At 49.1% G+C, this 21,429-nt stretch overlaps 1 protein-coding gene across 4 annotated transcripts in view; it reads left to right on the forward strand.

The window, feature by feature from the left end:
• The window catches only part of LOC143368874 (lachesin), a 288,084-nt gene that overhangs the window by 122,219 nt on the left and 144,436 nt on the right, over positions 1 to 21,429 (forward strand). Inside the window, exon 1 of one of the 4 annotated variants that reach the window (XM_076812075.1) lies at positions 292 to 412. The exons of the other annotated variants lie outside the window; for them this stretch is intronic. Within the exon in view, the coding sequence (XP_076668190.1) occupies positions 397 to 412 (16 nt within the window). The 5' untranslated portion in view covers positions 292 to 396. Of the gene's footprint in view, positions 1 to 291; positions 413 to 21,429 lie in introns of those variants that run through there. 4 annotated transcript variants of the gene reach the window in all.

The raw sequence follows: 21,429 nt of genomic DNA on the forward strand, positions 1-21,429 counted from the left end.
ACGGAAACTGCCACGCGATTCGAGGGTGACGTGGCGCGGGCGGTTGCATCGGGGGCTAGTTACGAAGCGGCGGGAAACGAGGAGACGACGACGGGCTGCGCTACTCGTAGACATCGTCTAGCCGACAATAAACCGGAAGAGAGCGGTCGAACGGAGAGAAACGAGCGAAGGCTGTCGTGCCAAGCCCAACTGTTTTCCGTGGAAGTGGTTTTGTGCCAGGCGGCGCATCGTGTCGCCCACCCTCGTGTAGCAATAAACTGGCTGAACGGTCAAAGGTTCTCAACTTTTCGTTTCTCCGGGAGTAATCGAGTCACCCGCCTCTTTTGGGGAGAGAGGAAAGCTAACAAACCGAGGGGATCAAGGATCGAAAGGCGTAACGAGCCTTTGGGTGGACGAATGGAGGGGAGAAAAGGTGAGCAAACAAAGGTCAAGAAAAACAGGGGCCGAGGGAAATATGGATATTGGTTTTCAATCAGCTGCCGAGCAGGTCCTTCCCTTTCGTTTACCGTCACATGAACGAGCTTAATCCCTCCCGATTTATCTAGCAATTTCGACGACGGTATTGTCACTCGCGCAAGCGAGCCTTGCCTTCAGCAATTTCCCTCGATCTCTTTCCAGACTCTAGGTGCCCCGTTTCGCAGGCAAATTACACGGCCGGGGGGGGACGATTTCCGAAATCAAATACCGGCGCATCGCGTTACGCTCCGAACGGATAGTCCCGTTTCGTATCATAAATCCATCGTCTTTTCTTCGACTTAACGACACCATTAGCAAGGGAACGACCAAATGCACGGGCGAGCTGTACGCCGGCACGGTTTAATGCCTAACGACGCGATCTCCTTGCACAAGACAACAGAGCTGGTCTGAAAAGCGTCGTGCCAGTCGAGAAACGGCACGAACCGTCCCACCCGGTGACTGGTCCCGCACGAAAATTCCTCCTTGCCCCTGGGCCACTGTGCCGCCGTTCAACATCCCCTCTGGCCGTGCGACTTCGGTCGCTACGCGATTCGGCAGAGCTGGATCGATGCGTTCGGAACGAATTCTTCTTAACTTGTATGTCTAAGGACATTATTAAATTCCTGCTCGAGTGTTTCGTATTTATTTTACCTATGGAGTGACGATTCGTAGCCTCCATAGTCGACTCTCTCTCTCTCTCTCTCTCTCTCTCTCTCTCTCTCTCTCTCTCTCTCTCTGTCTCTGTCTCTGTCTCTGTCTCTGTCTCTGTCTCTGTCTCTGTCTCTGTCTCTGTCTCTGTCTCTGTCTCTGTCTCTGTCTCTGTCTCTGTCTCTGTCTCTGTCTCTGTCTCTGTCTCTGTCTCTGTCTCTGTCTCTGTCTCTGTCTCTGTCTCTGTCTCTGTCTCTGTCTCTGTCTCTGTCTCTGTCTCTGTCTCTGTCTCTGTCTCTGTCTCTGTCTCTGTCTCTGTCTCTGTCTCTGTCTCTGTCTCTGTCTCTGTCTCTGTCTCTGTCTCTGTCTCTGTCTCTGTCTCTGTCTCTGTCTCTGTCTCTGTCTCTGTCTCTCTCCTCTCTCACTCTCTCTCTCTCCCATTACTGGAAGCTAACACGCGCGAGGATTTCATTTTTTTATTTTTTATTTCCATTTCAAAGGTGGCTTGATTGCGAGGAATTGTCACGAGCAGAACGGCTCGCGACCGCTAACATATTTATCCGAAGTTTAAAGAGTCATTCGTACGAGTGCCCGGGGACCTGCAGGTGTCCACGTCCATTAGAAATTCTAAGTTCATCGCGGGGTAAACCGCAAAGTGGCAAGTTTCGCCTCCGTCGGAATCAACAGACCGTTAACAGCTCCTCCGTTCTCGCACGAACGGCTTCGTTTCCTTATTTCCTGGCGAACGGGGGGGCCGCCTTGTTCTTCGACGTGCGGTCGTAACGGATCCACGGAACTTATTCGCCCAGGAGATCCTCTCGGCTTCTCCGTAAAAGTGGTTCGCACAGATTTCATTCGACAAATGATAAGTCTGTTGCGCAGAAAATGGGAGCGACGCGGTTATTTTCCACGCGTTTAATCTCGGTAATTTCGAGGAGCTTTCATATTCACGCGCAAAGGGCCCTGGCAAAGGTCAGAATGATCGCGAACCTTCCTCCTCGGCTGCTCGATTAATTTTTCCATTACATTCAAGTATCGCGTCGAGGGGCATTCTGTTATTTTTCGAGTGCAATTATTCGCGCTGGAGCGCCTCGTTATTATTATCACAAATCAGCCCTTCCAATTACAGCGCCAATTAATTTCATTTCGCTTCCGCGGGGCAGGAGGAAATTTCGATCTCTGGGGAGCAACGAATTATTCGCCAGCCGGCTGTCGGAAAAGTTGCCGGCGGGGTGGTCGCAATTTTCCAAATAATTAATACACCAGCGTGATAATTGTCGACGGTGCTTCGTAATTTACGAATCGTAAACGAAGTTCCGAGGTGCCAGCGGAGAGGTGCTAGCGAGGCGGCGACTTATTGCAGGACGCGAGCGGCCGAAAGAATTCTCACGGGTTGTACCGGTGCCGTTCGCGAAACGGTCGTTGCCGGAAATTTATTCGAGACTGTATCGCGCGGCCGCGCGATTATCATTCGACCCCGGGACGGGGCATTTTTGCGACGGCCGCGAAATTATTTCAAATGACGCGCATTTGCGGGGATTCCGCGGAGCGTGACGTAAATTGCAATCTCTGGTTACTCGTTCCGCGCGTCATTCAGAATTCACGATCCAGCCGGCGAGCACAAGGGCACCGCCGTGGCCGCGCGGTGCGCGCGTTTTATTTCGCGAGCCTGCATTAACTCGAATCCTTTGGTCATGGTCGACAGGGGCAGTTCCTCTCTCGGGGATTTCGCGGCGGGAGAAATTTAAAATTAGCGGCAAAAGTGTTTTGTACTTTCGGCGGGGAGTGCGCAAATGGCCGGGCGAGCTTCAATTTTCGCGGGCTCGCTGCGGCAAATTGTTTCACCATACGGAATTTTGCGTAAAGGCACGATAAATTCAATGGTTATGGACGTCGCGGAGGGCTTACACAGGTACTTGCCTCGAATCCGCGGGTAAGTTCTTATTTATGCCGCCTGAATGCACATTACTTTCCACGGACGGGCTGGAGAAGTTTCGAGGAACTTTTCAGGAGACGTAATGGCGAGTGCAAGGACTCTAGCTTCCCCTCGTCAAATATTTACCCTTAAAACTCCCAGCCATTTTGTTTGACCGTAATGGATTATATATTTCATTGTACCGGCGCGCTGCACCGGGGAGCTCGCTTTTGTTACAAACTCGAGCCACTACCGCGCGATTGCTTCTCTCGCAGGCCAGCACGATCCTCGCTGCTAAACGGTGCAGTTCTTTCTGCAACTTTTACATTCTTTAAACAGTAAAGGGAATTAAGGCGAAGCCGTGCCCCGGAGTTTCTATCTCCGAAGAGGATTCGATACCTTCCTCCTCATTTCTGAGCTGCCAATCACGCTCGATTTTATTCCCGTTTTTACTCCGCCCTGATAAAGGATGCACGAAGTACGCGTGCACCTGCCGATGCATCCCAAGCAGCTCCGCAGCCTCGACGCGGCGATCACGTAGCAAGCGAAACACGGAAACACCGCGCATACATGGTTAAAGATGCACGCTATCGCTTCCGAGTATGCCTCCACGCTTCGTTTCGGTAGTCTAATGGAAAACAGCATGACATAGACACTGTCAAAGCTTCTTATCCGGCAGCGTTGTCGAGAGACATCTCAGGTTCAGCGCCACTGAAATTTCTTTACTCATTCAACAAGAACAAGTAACCCTAGAGTACCTACCGCAGCGCGTATCCTCGCAAGATATACCGCGACATCCCTCACAGTGCGCAGGAAAAGGATCCGACGAGTCAGAGGCGTGTTGAAGCGCCAAGGACACTGCGGGGAAAAGGAAATTTAAGGTAGTGACCGCAAACTTGCGGCAGTGTATGCAGAGGAGGAGCGAAACTGGGCCAACGAGCTATCTCAGCAACGAGACTTTTCACCCGACGTCTTCGTGTCCTCCCACGTTTTCCCTACTCCCCCCACCGGTGTCCCCAGCGTTCTCGGTTGCTGGCCGCGAGCCGGCTGCGAGGTAGATTCATTTCGTATTTATTAAATTTCATAAAGCATCCCGGCAGACAACGGCTGTATTTTCCATTTTCTCGTCTGCGCGCCGCGGACGCGGAGCGTGGAGAGTGTCGTGGGAAATGGAGAACGCTGGAAGATGAGTATGGCCGTGGCATGCCGCTAGTCCTTTTCCACCCCTTTCCTGAATTTATCTCTCCTCCCGTTTCGCCCGCTTCGAGGACCGCGCTGCGGCGTCTCGCTCTTCCAGCGCCCCGCTACGCGTGTCCTGTTCTTGGGTTACGTGTCATCGTTCAGCCGGCCCGTTTTACATTTAAAAGCTCTCGCGGCGCCGTTATCTCGGCCAGAAATGGGATCCACGTGCCCTGGGTAGATCGTGTCCAGCGGGGAATCGGTTTCGACGCGTCTCGTTGCCACTGGTCGATGCTCCTGAACTTGGAACACGACCGCAGGGGGCCGTTGCCCGGCAAGCAGCCCCAGTGAAAAACTCTCGGCCGGATCCGCTGATTGAGAGCGGAGATTTTTTGCTGCTCTCGCTTGTCGGGAAGAGTTCGCGGTACTTGCGCTCCCTTTCCTGGGGATTCGTTTCCCAGCTACAGTCGAGGACTACTTCGGAGCAGGGAGGCTCCTGGGGAAGAATCCGGGAAACGGATTTGTTGGTTGTTGCACCTGGAAGCGTTCTCTGTAATCAGCGTGAAATGCTTATTTCATGTAAGTGGGGCACGGTCCCCCGTGGCACTGGGATCGCGAGGCCAGCGGGATAATCCGCAATGAAACTTCCTCGGGGGGCGTGCGGGCAGAAAAAGAAGAGGAGCTCGCGATACATAAGCTATTTTTCCACGGACGGGCGTAATAACGATAAACGAAGTTAGCCGGAGAAAACGAGGCGGAGCGGCTCCCGACCCTATCCCCGATCCTATATTGGAAGTGTTCAATATGGAACTGCAAAACGCCGATACATTACGGTGGCACGTGTACGAGATATTGACCAATGACGTTCCGCTACTGCTATTATTGCCTGAGATCTTATTGGAGGTAGCCTGCATCGTTCTGGGTCAGTTCCTACGCTCAGACGTCTATATTTCGCGGCGGCTACGCCGATATTGAAATTCGGGAAGATTCACGAGCCTTTTAATGGGCTCCGGCCCCTTATACTCTACTTTTTGATCGCCCCGGCTCGATAGCACCGCCCCCGCGAGTATTCTGTTCATTCTGTTCATTCGTTACGCGACACCCAACGGAGCTGTAAAATAAAATCTGCAGCAGTTTCGCGACTCGATTCAACATTCTTCGCTACTGACACTGGTCCATCCCGCGGAATTCTCTGCCTCTGCAGGACATAGAAAGGGATCGTGCATCCTTCATTGTCGAATCGTCGTACTTTTGATCTCGTTCAGCATCCTTCTGGCATAGGAGCAACGGAAATTCGAGGCTTAAGGGGTTATGCTTACCTGTAAGGTCTGAAAATATAAGTATATTTGGGATTTTTTTATAAACATGAAGACTTTTTTAAATAAACGGTTGTAGGTATATTCGAAAGTATATATTTTTAAGTTCTTGGAATTTTTTTTTGCAATGCGATATGTAAATAAATAATGGAATTATAGGCGATCTTCCGACAGCGTTTTTTTATTACGGTAACCACTGTAGCTTTGACCTGATTCATCAGAAATAAAAAATTCGACCAAGTTTTGTTAGTATATTAGATTATCTAGCCCTTAATCGTGGCTTTTTCATTACTGTTGCGTAGTTATTATTTTACAGATGAAACATGATGAAAAATGAGAGCAGTTCTGTGGCGAAAATCGATGCTTTTGCTATGAAAAGATGATATGTGAAAAGAAAATTGTTTAGCGTGCAACTTCCACAATTTTTGTTCAAATTCATCGGCAAGTTTCCACACTGTAGATATTTGTGTATAGAATAATCACCTCAAAGCGTTTTGCTTTCAGATGATTGGTTCACCTGAATCGATGTACACCACCTGCAGCGGCGCGCCGTACAGGACTATCTTCAACGATTAATAACTTCGACAATTTTATACATTCCGACGATTTTTTTTGTTATAAATACTCGCAAACATGCCCACAATAGATCGTCAAAAGCACGACTATAACGATTTTTTGGTATCAAAGTAATTTAGCGTCAAAGAAACTAACGATTTTACGTATCCAATAGTCCACTACCCCCTTAAGGGAGAATACCACTGTGACTGCCGGAAAAGCACCTAAGCTATTTTTAAGAATATTTTTCAGGAATAATTTACAGTTTTCATATAAAATTTGTATAAACTACCTTTAGTACAATGTCTTAAGACTATACAAAAAATAAATAGAAAAACATGCATAAATGTTAATATATTAATAATTAATCTTCTAGACCCGCCACGCGCTGGTCGAATGTGCAACAATGGATCAGCAGGTTCCAAATCAAATTTCCTTTTTTTATAAACTGCACGAGTGTAGTTTCCGTTAATATATTAAATTAATTTAATTAATTAAATTAATATATTAAAATTTATGCATGTTTTTCTAATTACTTTTTTTGTATAGTCTCTTAAGACAGTGTACTAAAGGTAGGTAATAAAATTTTTCTCTGAAAACCGTAAATTATTCCTAAAAAAAATTCTTGAACACGGCTTACTTTCCCGGCCGTCACTGCGACGTTCCTCCTTAAGAAGATTCGATCCGATCGAGAGAGGATTAAGGACACCAAAGTCGTTCCGCAGACAAGTCACGCCGGCTGGTTATTTACCGGGCGTTAAATAACGAACATGAAGCTCGCGTTCCCGGAGGCGAGGGAGAAACGAAACGGGCGCACGGCGCGGGGCGCGCGAGCCAGAGAAGCCCGCAGGAGTTTCGCCTCCCGCGTGGATCGTCGCAAAGTTTTCGCGGCTTGCGACGACGGCCTAAACTAGCAACTCCCTTCCACACGCCCCTCTGTCCCACTGGATTCTCGCCACCCCCTTCGTGGCTCTCCCCGAACCGGGGCAAAAGCGCAAGTCTCGCTCGCCGACGTTCCACGAAGGATTTGTACGCTTTTAGCGGTAATCCCCTGTCCCCTCGCCCCTCACCACGTCCAGGCCTTTCCATCCGGTATTGCAGTAACCCCCGAGCAATCCCTGAATCACCGTTCAACCCTTACGACGACTTCGGTCGGCCGCTTCAGGCCCAGGCGACGCTGAACACCGGATGGCGGCAGGTTCTGCGGACACATGCACGGCTTGCCACCGTTGAAACTTGTGGATTAGTAAACCCCTGCCCTCGTCTCGCCCTCTCCCTCCTCCCATCGAATTAAATTTTAATTAAATCTAGCCGCCGCTATCCCGGCAGCACCACCGCCGAGGGACGCGACGACTCCTCGGACGGCTTAGCTATGATTGTTTTAAGTAGCTATAGATCTTGAGGATCTTAATGGGTCCGCGTAATTTAACCCAGAACTTCGTGCTGATGTTTGAAGGACCACGAGGCCCCGCGCGCGGTGTCCGATGGACACCGCGATTGTACCAAACTGCTCGCGGAGGTTTCTTCCGTAATTCGAGAAGTCGGGCGTCGTTACATAAAATTCGTGAAATTTAAACGCCGACCTACGACACCCGCCGGCGGGTCCCGAGGGAACCGAACCTAACCGTAGAGATGTGGTGCTTAGCGCGATGAAGAGTTATGGTTTTCTATTAACCCACTTGTAACCCCGGGACAAGAATCTGCTGGCAGGGCAGCAGGAAAGTTGGAGGTGCGGGCTTCGAGCTACTCGTACCATAAATTTCACCGAGGGCCACCAGGTAATTGAATATTCGTCCCGCGGAACGGGCGGAAAAAGTGTGAGCGACGTTCATTCGAGAACCATTAGCGGTGGCAGCCAAGCGCCGATTTCAATGCCAGATCGAAGTCATTACAACATCGGGCAGCTTTTTTTCGCGAGCTCGCGGTAATGCCTGACATTTGTAAAAGGGAAGTGCAGGCACAGAGGAAGGGTTTGGCAAATGATCTCGCCGCCATTAATCGCGCCGCTGATCCCTGAATCGCCGTCGATGCCTACTGGCACATTATAGAACAGACGACTCCCAAACCCCCTACCTTCCTCCTCCGTTTTCATCCCCTATTTTCGCTTTGTATCTCCATTCCTCTTCCACCGATTCTACGTCGTTTCCCCTCTCTTTCTCTCTGTCCGCTCATCCGCCGCATTCGCTCGCATCCCGACGCGCTCTCTCTCCTCTCTTTTTCCACCGCGTGGTAACGTTCACCCCTTTTTCGCCCCCCCGGTCGATGGGAGGGAAAAACGCGCATTGTGGGCCGGACCGATGGTCCTTGATGAGCGGTATCCGCTTCCGGCCCGTCGAACAAAGCTTCGTTCTCGTCGGAAACGACGCAACATCGTTATCGCGGCAGCGATTCTCCTGCACCGCGCGTTTCCACGCGGTTCCATCGAAACGCCGAGCCTTTTGCACAAGCAACGTCCAAGGGTTGGATTCGGGGTAGGGGGTGATTCCGCGTAATTAGCGAAACCTTCCCATCTCCGTGGCGCCCGAGACGTTCGCGTTTACTCGTTTAACGAGCAGCTCGATTCGTGGCCGCGTTTGTTGCACATTTTTTTGCAGCGATCTGATTGCAAAACGGGCGGCGGGCGAAATACTAAGCAGATGTTCGCCTCGAAGTTGTCAGCATCCTCGAGACTTGAATTATAATTAAAATCTTCCACTGTCCTTCGAACGTTTGTGTACCGAGCGTGATTTCGACAGTCCTCTGTTGATTTACAATGCAACCCCGCGGAGCTCTGAATTTACAACGCGGGCCGAGCTCATCGATATTCAAACGTCACCCAACAAGAACAGACGGTCCATCTATATTTATAAAATCCCCGTTTCAGGGAATTCCGAGGGGCTCCTGTAGGGGAGACCCGGGCTAGTTGATACAGGGGTAGGTTGATACAGACGAATTATCTCGACGCTGTATATATGTAGCTCGGTTTAAGCGAGATATTTGAAGTTTGCTGTTTAATTCTTTCCTACGATCCATTTTTTAACTGTTTTCGTTTGTATAGGGAACAAGTAAATAGTTGTGTTCACTTTCCAATCCGTCTTGAGACGGTGCAGAGAATTTTGTAACTCGAATTCATTTGGCAACACATTGACTCTTTTGAAGGTAAGGTAATTGCGTTTTGTTATTTTATTTATACGCTCTACATTTTTTTTACCACTTCTGTTGATGCTTTCCGATGGAAAATTGTCTGCTAAATCGCGTGGAATAGTCAGATTTTCTCCTAGACCCTTAGTTTTGGAAATAAATTGATCGATGTTTAAACATATTTAAAAGTTCATAATGCAATGATAATTTATATCGTTGTATTCGGGAGGGTTCATAGAATAATTCGGCGCAACAAGCAACCGAATAAGTTTCCACACAAAAGATGTTCAAAGTTGAAAATTTGCAGTTTTTTGAAAATCGAATTTCTCAAAAACTGAGGGTGATGGCGACAAACGGTTTGCGGATTCGTTTTCAGGGCACGAAAACCTATCAGAAACGGCTATTGAATGTTACAAGTCCAGATGGCTGTCGAACTGCGTAATTAATTCAAACAAAAATAAAAAAAAAAATTGAAAACTGGATAACGTATCAACTAGCCCCGGTCTCCCCTATTCGAGGCCACTGGCCGTCGTCGTTTCTAAAACGCGTGCTCGTGATCCTTCTTACGGGGTGGCTGCCCCGGCCAAGAAACCTGATTTACGTCTAATACGTCGTCGCCGCGATATTAACGACACCCGCGGATAAAGCAGCGCGAGGAGATGAGATTTTAACCGCCAATGTGTCGAGATAATGTCAGGGCCGGGGGTTGGAGGGGTCAGGGCAAAGTTTGAGAGGGAAGGAAACGTCGATATCCAGAGATACGTAGGTCGCTGGCGCATTCGGTTGCCCCTCGTGTCGTACGAGCGAGATTTATGCACTGCGCGCGACATCAAGATGCTGAAAACAATGGGAACTCCGCGTAACGGCCAGATGAACTTCTCTGGATAACAGATGGTGGCGCAGAGATATGTAGCGGTAATCCGATCGTCGCTTAAAGGCTGTCGCCCATTACGCCGAAGTGAAGCGCGGCGACCGAAGCGAAATGCTCGTCGGCGCTGTTCTGTCATATGAGCGATGCGTGGTCGCCGCGCTTCGCTTCGGCGTAATGGGCGGCGACCTTAACACTTGTGCACCGTTCAAATTTGTGTTACACTCGTATCGTTCGGGTCAGTATGACCCAAAAGTAAAATTAAGTAAAATAAACGTGTTTATTTAATATTTCAGATTACCAATGAATAAACTACTTACAATGAATAGAGTATAATTAAAAACGTATAATGTCAACACACTCCTATGTTTGAAGTAAAGACGAAATTGCGTTTTTCTGCAAAGACAAAATTTTATTTACAAACCACGTGTATGTACAACATTCATAATTGCTAACACAATTTTGTACACTAGTTTACAAGATTAAGTATCTGTGAAGAAACGAGATTCTCACCTGCAAAGACCTCCATTTCCACGTCCCATTCGCCCAAGAATTCAGCAAGAACCAGAAGTCCTACATACATTTATTTTACTTAATTTTACTTTTGCGTCATATTGACCCGAACGGTACAAGTGTAACAAATACATAAATAGCGCATAAAAGACAGTCGAATAATATTTTACTCAAGGAATACATTCTACGAGAGCTTTTAATAAAAGCGAATAAATTTCGTGTAAATCGAATCATCGACTGAAAAGTTATTAAATGTTGAATTTCCGTTTCGGGTCAATACGACCCCGAACGGTGCACAAGGGCTAAGAATTCCAGGTCGACGAAAGCCCTGGCCATAATTCAATGAACAGAGGAGACACCCCTGGCTCCGCCTCGCAATCCTATAAAAATAAAGCTCATTGTCAGCTACCCTGCATTTGCGCAACACCGCGCCGTCCCTTTCACGCACCCCGCTTGTCCGTCGGAGCGTAATTAAGAATCGCCTCGTATTACACCGGGGAACCCCATTAGCAAGGACAATCGTCACCGACCGTCGAAGGAAACTGTCGAACACAATAGCCGGGGGAGAGAAAAAAAGGGGCGATCAAAAAGCGAAGACAAGAGCGAAAAGCAATTACGCCCAGAAGAGGTTGATTCTCTTTCAGACTTTGTCCCCCGCCGCCGGAACTCGCTTCCGCGAATCCTTCCAGTCCGCAAATAGACGTCGCAGACAGGCGCTTCCAACAAAAGTAATTCCTCCCCCGAAATGCCAGCGAAGGGGAGGGGGTGGAGGGAAATAGGAGTCCGCGACTTTGTACGGCTAGCGATAAGAAGTTCGCGCGAAGTCAATCTCGCGCCGCCGCGGCACACTTTTCTCATAACGACGCCGCGAAAATTCCCACCCTCGAGCTGCTCCCCGCGAGACGCGTGCACCACGGATTTACGAGTCGAGGGAGGCAAGCCTCGTGACCGGACTACGCTTCCACCCCTCGCGCGGCGGAAACGCGCGACTTTACACGGCGCATCTTTAAATCAATCCGCTGGAAGGGACCAGGGGTTCTTAATCTTCTCCGAGCTCCGCGTGCAATACGGAGCGAGCCCCCGCCGCATCTGCGGCAAATTAATGGCTATCGATATTAATTTTCCGTAAGGGGGATTGATGGCCGTTATTTCACCGGCGACTTGCTACCCCGGTGGCGTCCATTGTCGCACCCCGACTCGAGAAACCCTGGCGCGTGTTTCGAGAGCGGTTCCTCGGTGGAAGCCTCATCCCCGTGTTTCATCCCTCTGTCTCGTTTTTATCCAAAGGCGGTGCTTCTGTCAACCACTGCATCCCTTTCCGGCGACGAGCCGCACGGTTCGAGAAATCATAAAGCTGCGACCTGTGCATTGATTTTCCTGTCCCTCCCTTTCGTTTTTTTTTTTTTAATTGCACCGAGCCCGGGATTCTCTTTTGCGATGCAAATGTTTTCACGCCAGCAGCACCGGATCCAGTGGCCAAGGACGACTCGAAGAATCGCATTAAGGGGGTAGTGGACTATTGGCCACGTAAAATCGTTAGTTTCTTTGACGCTAAATTACTTTGATACCAAACTATCGTTATAGTCGTGCTTTTGACGATCTATTGCGGGCATGTTTGCGAGTTTTTACAACAACAAAAAATCGTCGGAATGTATACAATTTTCGAAGTTATTAGTCGTTGAAGATAGTCCTGTACGGCGCGCCGCTGCGGGTGGTGTACATCGATTCAGGTGAACCAATCATCTGAAAGCAAAATGCTTTGAGGTGATTATTCTACACACAAATATCTACGGTGTGGAAACTTGCCGATGAATTTGAACAAAAATTGTGGAAGTTGCACGCTAAACAATTTACGTTCCACATTTTTACGGGGAAAAATCGTCTTTAATCAGTTATAAAATGTTTTACAAACATCCAATATCGATGCGGAATTTCTACACGACAGAGAATGGAATTCTACAGCTCCATTTAAAATTTTAAGTGAAAATATTCATTCGTTCAAGAGTTATGATCTACGCCGTTTCTGAAAATGGTGTTTCGAGAAAACAGGCTTCAAAGTTCGGGGTGTTTACGTTCGCTGCTATAATTTCGACAAATATTTGAATTTTTTCATGAACATTTGTTTAAAATGTTCGTAAAGGATAAGACTTCCAGAAGCAGTAAAATAAAAAATGTCGATTTTTTAAGCTGAAATAGTCCACTACCCCTTTAACGCGGCAATAAAAGTTCTAACGGCGCAGCGCTGCCTCGAGGACCGCCGCAGGGGAGATGCATCGACCGCTAGATTCTCTAGCATATCATTTTCTCAATACAGTTAATTAGCCAAGCCGCTATCCACGAGCCATTAAATTGCATTTACCCTTGTAAAACTGTAAAGGCAGCCAGGCTGTCAACCGAAGCAACTCTGAGTCTCGATCGACTAACGTTGCTCGTTCCGTGACCGCCGATCTTTGTAAACGCAACGAGAACTCCGAAGACGCGGGACGTGGATGTCGAATACATACCTCGAGGGGTGAACGGTAGTACTTTTGAAAAAAAAAATGAGGCTACCCGAGACGAGGATCCGGGGGAACCCAATTTTCGCGATCTCTATACCGTTTCGACCCCCTCTGTGCGTGACAGTTGAGGGAAGCGCTGTCTGTGATCGTTCTTATTGTTCTTCTTCTGCTTCCTGTAACCTTCGAGCCGGATTCTCACCCCCGACATCTAGGTACATACTGCTCTTTTATCTTTTCGACTGGAGGAACTAGCGCCCACGAAGTAGCGAGCAAAGGGACGTTTTGTTCTCGTCGATGTTCTGTCGTGTTAGTCGACACATGTTCGAAGCCTTCGCATCTCATCCTTCAACTGTTCATGTAACACCTAAATAATCCTGCTGTTTCCCTGCTGTCTGTGCTGTAACACGGAGAACCAGCATTTACATGTTCACATCGATCAGTATCACTGGTTCCAATTGTCACTTTTGCTGTTCGTGCAAAGGAAACGGTCGCAGATACACGCGAGCAGAAGATAGAGCCGCGTGGGGAGCTTCTCGCCGCGCGGAGACCGCTTCCTTTTCCGCCGTTGCTCGATTGACCCTGGGATCGAGCCTCGGCGAGTCGGTAAACAACCGTTCGAAACTGCGAACGCAGGCTTTTAGATGCGTGCAAGAAGGACCGACGATGTTGCTATTGCGCGAATAAGGACGAAGCCTGCGAGACGAAGAGTGAAAGGCGTAACCCGAAGCTCGCGAGCAAGTTCTTTCCTCGACGCTCGAGGAGCCGAGGGAAAGAAGGTGTAAACAACTAAGTGGCTACAGAAAGAAGATGGAGCGTATCTCCGGATGAGCGCGAGAAGGAGCGACGATGTTGCACGGAACATGCAACCCGAGCCTCGACAAACAGGTTTTTTTCCTCGACGCTCGGGAAGCCGGGAGGAAAAAAGGTGTGAACAAGCAATGCTACGTAACGAGTGACGGTGGCTTGCACGTGCGCAAGAACAAGCGAGACAGTGAATGAGGGCAAGGACGCGTGTCGAGGACGAAAGATGTAACCTGATCACCGGGTCTCGACGAACAGGTTTTTTTTTTTGTCGACGGTCGCGGGGACGAGGAAAAGAAGGGTGTGAATAAGCAATGCTAGAAAAGGAGGAGACGGTGGCGTGCACGTGTGCAGGGACATGCGAGGCAGTGGTCGAGGACAAGGACGCAAGGCGAAGTCAGGAGTGTACGGAGCGTCTTAAGGGCGTAGGGAAGACCCGGGTAAAATGAGTTTTCTTAATTTATTCTTTAACAATAGAATATAATAAACCCTTACTTCTCACAGTTTATTGTGGACGTGTTTCTGAGTAATTGCCAAAAAAAAAATTATACACACGAATCAATTTTTGAACGCGACACGAATAAAGTGGGAAACCATCAGATCGTGTTCGACGCGTCGCGGTCTACGTTCACCTCTATAACTTGATTAAAACTGTACATTTTGTCACACAAAAATTCTAAAATACTGTCCACTACATGCACATTTGAACCCCACATCGATGACTTTCCTACGAAGTATGGATATCTAACAAAAAATTCCAAAAAATTGCACTTCTTTCCGGGCTTCAAGCTGTTGTTCCCTCTTAAAGAGTGCTTAGCAGAGTCTAGCGATCAGTATCTTCCGAAATTGAGATTAGGTATAAAGAAATCCTCGATTACATATCGCTGATCACAGCCATTATCAGTCAGCAAACGGGTAAAGTGATCCACAGCAGAGGCGCATTACCGCGAGGATGGTAATGAAAGTTGGACTTAATCGTGCCGCGATAAGCCAGCGAAATCCGGTCGTTATCGATCCTGGGGATTCCATCGACGCCCCCGCAGGCGAGACTCGGAAGAATCAAGTTATCGTTACAGCTGAAACACCCCGCGGGGGTGAACAAACTCGCGAAAGGAGGGAACTATTCGAGGAATCATTACCGCCGTTCGTGGAACTTTCACACCTTGGAAATTCCTTTGGAAAAGCATTCGTCCCGGGAAGCGCGGGGGGGAGACTATGCGCCCTCCTCCACCATCCACGGTCTGAAGCGTCAAAAAGAGCAGGAGCGCGAGCAGCTTTTCGATTTCCGTGCCACTTTGCCTCTTTCACGAGGGCCGAGAAACGCTCCGAAAGGGTGGCTGACTGCTCTTATTGTCCTCGTCGTTCCCGTAACGGTCTACTCGGATTTCCATCCGGTTTTCTTCGCCCCTGCCCCCTACCCCCCGGCCCGCTCTGTTTTTCCAATCCCTCTCTCTCCGTCGCAGTTCAAATAATTGTTACGGCACGCTGCTGCTGGCCAAACAGTTGGCGGAACGAGCGCATCTCGTTAGCCAGGCCGTGATCCGCGACAACCGGAAACCTCCCTCTCGTTCTTTTTTTTCACCCCTACCTCCTCTTCTTCCGAGTCGTCGCCCCTTTCCTTTTTTGCCCTCCACTCCTCGAAGCGAATCGAACCGCTTCGACACACTTCGTTCTTCCTCCTCGCAGCCTACCGGCGAGTTTTTAATTGAGGAACGCCGGAACGACCGTATATTCAGGGTGAGATCGTTCGAACGGGGTAACGCGCCGCAGGATCGTCGGTGGCACGCTCCTTTGCGCGAAGACAGGATTATTTGTTTCTCGAATGTTGTCGCGCTCAGGGAATCCCGGGGTAAAGGTTCGGGGATCGAAGCTACTTCTTTCGAATTTCCCTGGAGAATGAATTCCACGCGACCGGGGCTCCGGAATTTTCAGCGGTGCAGCGGAATCGGCGGCGGAAACGGGGCAGAACGGCGCGCCTTTTACGCGAAAACATTTATTCGAGAACGAAGGATAATTATCCCGGTGCCGGTGTTCCGGTGCATCGTTCGCGATGTTTAATTGTCTTGTTCGTTGTATCGCGTTATGGCCCGTAAACAGCGGATGATACGTTACAAATTAATGCAGCCGCGTTTTACCTCTCTCGCTCTCTCCGAGCCCCTCTCCGCGTTCCGCATGCATTATTTTTCTTTTTATGTAAAACGGCAGTGCGACCCCTATAAATTTGCACGCGCGGCGGGGGGGCGTGGAGGACGTTGGACGAGAACGAGCGTTCCGATGCGACTCTCCATATTTTACACATAAATGCCGGTGATTTATCGCGTTAGCTATCCGCCCGCTACCGTCCGCGATTTTCCAAAACTTTCGCGATAATAACGGCGAAATTGAATGGGACGGGATCCCGGCGTCGATCTCGATCGCGGGTATTATGCACGACGAAGTGACTTGTCGCGTATCCGTCGACCCGCGATGGCGCTCGAAATATGAAATTAAAATAAATTATCGATTCGCATGGAACAATTTGCTTCGTAGCTTCGAAATGCACGGGGAACGGAACGGGTAGGGGGGGTGGATAACGCGTGTCGTTGCGCTTCATCGTGGAACGCACCGATTGAAATTCCACCGCCCATCCCCGGAGCTGCGCATTTCCTTTTATGAGAAATTCAATTAACGACCGCGGACGTTATCGCGATACATCGGGCCCGTGATCGCCATTAGGAGAATAGAACGGGCGTCGGGTGCCGCGAATGGTCCGAAGGAACCCCTGGGGATCTGCCACGTTCGACCGACAGATCGGGGATGAAATGAAATGAGCGATAAATTTATTACGCGATGACCCCGCCCCCCCCCGCCGAGAGTGGATCATTTTTCCCGGAACGACCAGGTCGAACGTTACCGGGGAATCTGAGGAGAGATTCCGAAATGAGGGAGCCGAATCGAAAGATCCACCCTTCCGCCGAGGGTGGAACGGTCCTGGGCGACCAGCGCCAGGAGGGGCAGGGCGGCTGGAAATTCTCCGTACGTGACTGTCTTCTAGATCTCGTCTAAACCCTCGAAAAATTTCCCAGCCGGGGCATAAACCTGCGAAGAAGTCTGGCCATGAGCGCGCGCGGCAACTTCCAAGTCGGCCATTTATTTCTAGCGCTATGGGGGGCGGCTACCCCTTCTCACCCCCGTTTCTAGCATGGATGCATACGCGTGGAGCCTTAAAGGCATTCGCTATTCACAGGCTAGCGGTTACTCGCGAACTACAGAGAAAAGCTTTTCAAAGTAAGCGCCCCGTCATACTTCTGTCTATTATTTACTTTGCGAGCTCCTCTCGGGCAGGGCTCCAGCCATTCCTCAATTATTAGGGGAGCAGTCGAGCTTACTCGCTCGTTACCTTCTCCCTTCGACAAACTACCGACGAACTGGCACTAAAGATTATTTAGGGGACGGAAATTTGCAGCCTTGAATTCGTAGAAATAAACACGCGAACAGTGGTGAGCTGCTGTGTTCTGAGTGGCACTGAGGAGTTCGAAGAAACACGGTGCCCTTGCGGGGATAAGGAAATTTTGCGGAGGTGTTGCGTCGATTGCCCGGGAGATTTAGAGACGTGTTACTGCGAGCGGATTATCCGTGGAAAGCAGTCTGGTTCCCTTCCCTATCTGTGCAGCGAGTTTTCTCGTGTCTAGCGATGATAGTGGAGGGGGAAATTCTCAAGTGCAAAGTCAAAGTTCGTCGATTCACTTATCCAGACAGGCCAGGCGGCCAGGCAGAAGTCAGGGCTGTAATCGACGGTAGGTGGTAAATCAAATTTCAACTTTAATAGCCCTCGAAACTTATTCGATTCATTTATGCCTCGCGGAGCGGCCGCATGCCGCGATAATTCCTTTTCCCCCGCTGCCCATCCTTCTTTCACCATTTTCCGCGAACATACCCGCCCTCGGCCTTCATCTTTCATCGAGCTTTGCCACCTTGGAATTGAATAATTGCTTTGTCTTCACGCTCTGTCGATTTCGTAACTTAGATAGACTCACCCTTCATCGGTGGGGTGGAATCGAAACGATCCTCATTGTTCTTCTCCCCCTCCCCCCCCCCGCTTGATTAGCCACAGTAATCCTCCGCTCGGAATTTCGTGGATTCTGCTTCGAATGCACCGTCGCACTTTCAAGATCGGTCGAGTTTTAATTGACATTAATCTGCCTGTTATGCAACAAGAATTTCACCCCTCCGGTTGTGGGTCAAGCGTGCAACTACCCTCGAGAGGGGCACGAGAAACATTTTTTCCCCTTAACGAAGTAAGTTTAATTAAAGTCGACCGGATCTTAATCTTGATTTATGGCTCTTTTCAATTACATCGCCTGTAAATGCCTGGAATCGCTAGCAGCTACCGTTAATAGTTTTACTTCTTGGATCGATGGCCGCTGAAAGTTAGTTCCCCCGCTTTCTAAATATGCCTCGGCGAACTTTGTGCCCGGCCAACGAAAGTGATGCATTCCCATTCTAATTAAAAGCCGGTTAAACGACTGCACGATAAATAAACGCGATAAGTTTGGGTAACCAAGGGGGGGGGGGAGGAACGTTTCGCGACGAGGAAGCGGCTAGTTTCCACGGAACACCCGAAATTTCCGGATGCCGCGCAGACTTCCGTTTCCCACGGCTTTTCATCGAACTTGTTACGCGAGCGGCAGTAAACACTTCGCTCTTGAAACGATAAGAAAACTTGAGGGATGCTTTCGTAGTTGGCAACGCCATCATCCAATTAGTCTGCAACCGTACGCTCTATTTAGCCACCAACCAATGTTTTTGTTTCTTATTTCCCACCTTTAATTCACCAAATTCAGTACATAGAATCGTGAAAAGACGAGGCCCAGCTAAAGCTGCTATCAAGCCTAGCCTCTATATAGGGTAAAGGCAGGTATTATGGAACATCTGATTTCAAAAGCTTGTCAAAAGTAGTGGAATTTGTTTTTTTTTTAATAAAACTGACATGAAGGGACGAAGGAACTAATGCATAATTGTATTTACATCGTCAAATGTAAAAAAAATCCAATTGTTTTGAAATTATTGTAAAAAAAAAGTGAAAAGAGTGAAATTCGGCCGTTCGGAAATTTGTAAAAAAAAACTCAAAAACAAAAAACTCACTGCGACACACAGATAAAGTTTCTTAATAATTAAACTCGAAAGTGTTCTCTTCCGGGGTTGCATGCCTCGACATCGAAATACAAAGATATTTGTTCAGAGCAGCGGAAGCGTAGGCTCCGCGAAATTAATCAAACGCTCGTAATCGGCCGGAGCACGTTCGCGTTGCCGAAATTTTTCATCCCGGTAATAGCTGTTTATCTTCTTAGCTGAACGCAACGCCGTCCGCTTGAAAGCGCCCTCGTGGAACGCTCGACGTCGCGTTTCCCTGTTATAACGGATTAAAGTAATTTAACTGCGGCCGTGTATCATCCCGACCGCTTTCCATAATGTTTATTAGACGAATATAGTCGCCTCGTCGCGAGTGGGGAATGAAAGGGGGCGGGTGTTAGCTAGGGAGACAGGGGACGACGCAGCCCCTGCGACACCCGAAGATCTTGAAAGGCGACGAGCAGATACCCACGGTTCCTCAGCCATAAATTACGAAAATATGTCGCGAAATTTCGGCATAGTTCGCATCGGTTAACGGGGGGCGAGGGTGGCGTACAACGACGGCGGAGGGTGCGTGTAGGAATGAATGGAGACGTGCTACGAAATTAATAGAGAGAGGGAGAGAGAGAGAGTCGCGAAAGATTTCGGGGCAAGTATGCGGAACTGGTGAAAGATTATTCTGCGTTGAACGAGTTGGAGCTGTCACGGGATTGACCTTGATCGATCGTCCACGATGATGAAACTTTGATTAGTTTCGTCGATGACGTTACTGAGCCACTTGGCGTAGAGTCACTTCCCGCACCATTTTGCATTCCTTGCATTAAACTCGACTCGTCAGCTCCCTCCGGGCGCAAACTTTTGTTGGCGATTGTTTGGCGGAAAAGGGTCGAAGGAAGTTCGCAGTGTCAATGCGCTCGGCGCTGGCGGGGCCGCTGGCCGTCGTCTACGCGAAATCTCCGCCCCCTGTCAGTTGTCAAGCGCAGAACAATCTCCAGCTGGTGTCTTCCCTTTAATAAAGCGGCACTTTGACGTCTGCCACTAATCCGAATTGCTGCACGCGCAGCCGGGACACTGCACGCGACTTCGTGATTTCCGCTGGAACGGCATTGACGCGTTACGCGCGGTAATAATTGCGTATAATAGCGCCGATAGCAGTCATTGTGGCGTCGTTGCATTGTGTTGCTGGTACTGCGCCGACAATGGGCTCATCCTCTCCTTTGTGCTGCAATTTTAAGCCCCCCCGAGCGGTGCTAATTTTTGGTAAAATTTCGAATATTTCTTCGTCCTGTTTCGGCCATTTGTTCGTTGTCAATTCCGCGTTACGCGATTCGGGGAGAATTGCAAATATGTAAATGGAACGGGGTGAAAAAGAGGAGTTTCTTCCGCAAGCATCTACCAAATGCGTTGGTTATTAGTATTTACGAGGCAACGCTATGAATCTCTCTTCCCCCCCGCGCGGCTCACATGTAGCTTCCACCCTCTTCCCATAAATTCATGCACCCTTCCATCCCCTCATAAACCGTGAGCAATATTTTGGATGTTACTTTAGGTGTAACGACTCTTCGGGAGCGTCGAGCTAACCCCCATAGATCAGGTTTTACGACGAAACGAAGCTCGCGTTGCTTAAGAATATAGGGAACAGAATGGTTCTGATATCTCCATCAACGATCCCCGAGTATACAGCGACAGAGAGGAGCTCCCGCGTTTATGGATCGTATGGTCATCTAATTAGTAAAGTCGGTTGAAATCTCGAACCCATAAACGTCTCTCCAGCCTTGTACAAGTCTCATTCTCGGATTGCTTTACTCGCGTAATAGTAATGGAGGTTTTCCAACTTGGGGCGAATCTAATTCTCCACCCCCAGGGGGGGTTGATGACGCGCTCTGAATATTTTACCAGCGCCGTACTCTTTCCCACCGCGAACGATCCACCAGCGATTCCGATCCAGTCGATCCGATAATTTAAAAAACCCCCGAGATTTCCTTGCAGCGGAACGATGGAGCTCGAATGGATACTCCGCGGGTGTAAGAAATCTCTATTTGCGGATTGTTAGCGAGCCGTTACGTCATTTTACCGCAAACACATTGTCAGAAGTTCACGCCGGTAATAACAAGATAAAGTCTGCGAGTTCTTCCAAGTACCTACCTACTCGTGACTCTTGTTTGGAAGTGCAGAGTTTCCGGGAATATTCCCTCCGTATTTGCCTCGATAAATCTGATTTCAATCAGCGAAACGGATGGCGGTAGACATATTTGATTTCTGCCCCCTCCCCGAGCATACGTCTTCTTGGAAACTTAATTCCAGTAGGCCAGCAAAGCTTCGGACGCTCGATCCTCCTAATCGTCGGCGATTATCTCCTAAATTATGTACGATAAGCGTCGGACGGGGGGTGGAGTAGGGGGCTGGCGACGTTAATGATTCCGATAGAGTGTGAAATTGAAAAAGGGC

Source organism: Andrena cerasifolii, chromosome 5 (assembly GCF_050908995.1).
Source record: "Andrena cerasifolii isolate SP2316 chromosome 5, iyAndCera1_principal, whole genome shotgun sequence".
Classification (NCBI taxonomy): Eukaryota; Metazoa; Arthropoda; class Insecta; order Hymenoptera; family Andrenidae; genus Andrena; species Andrena cerasifolii.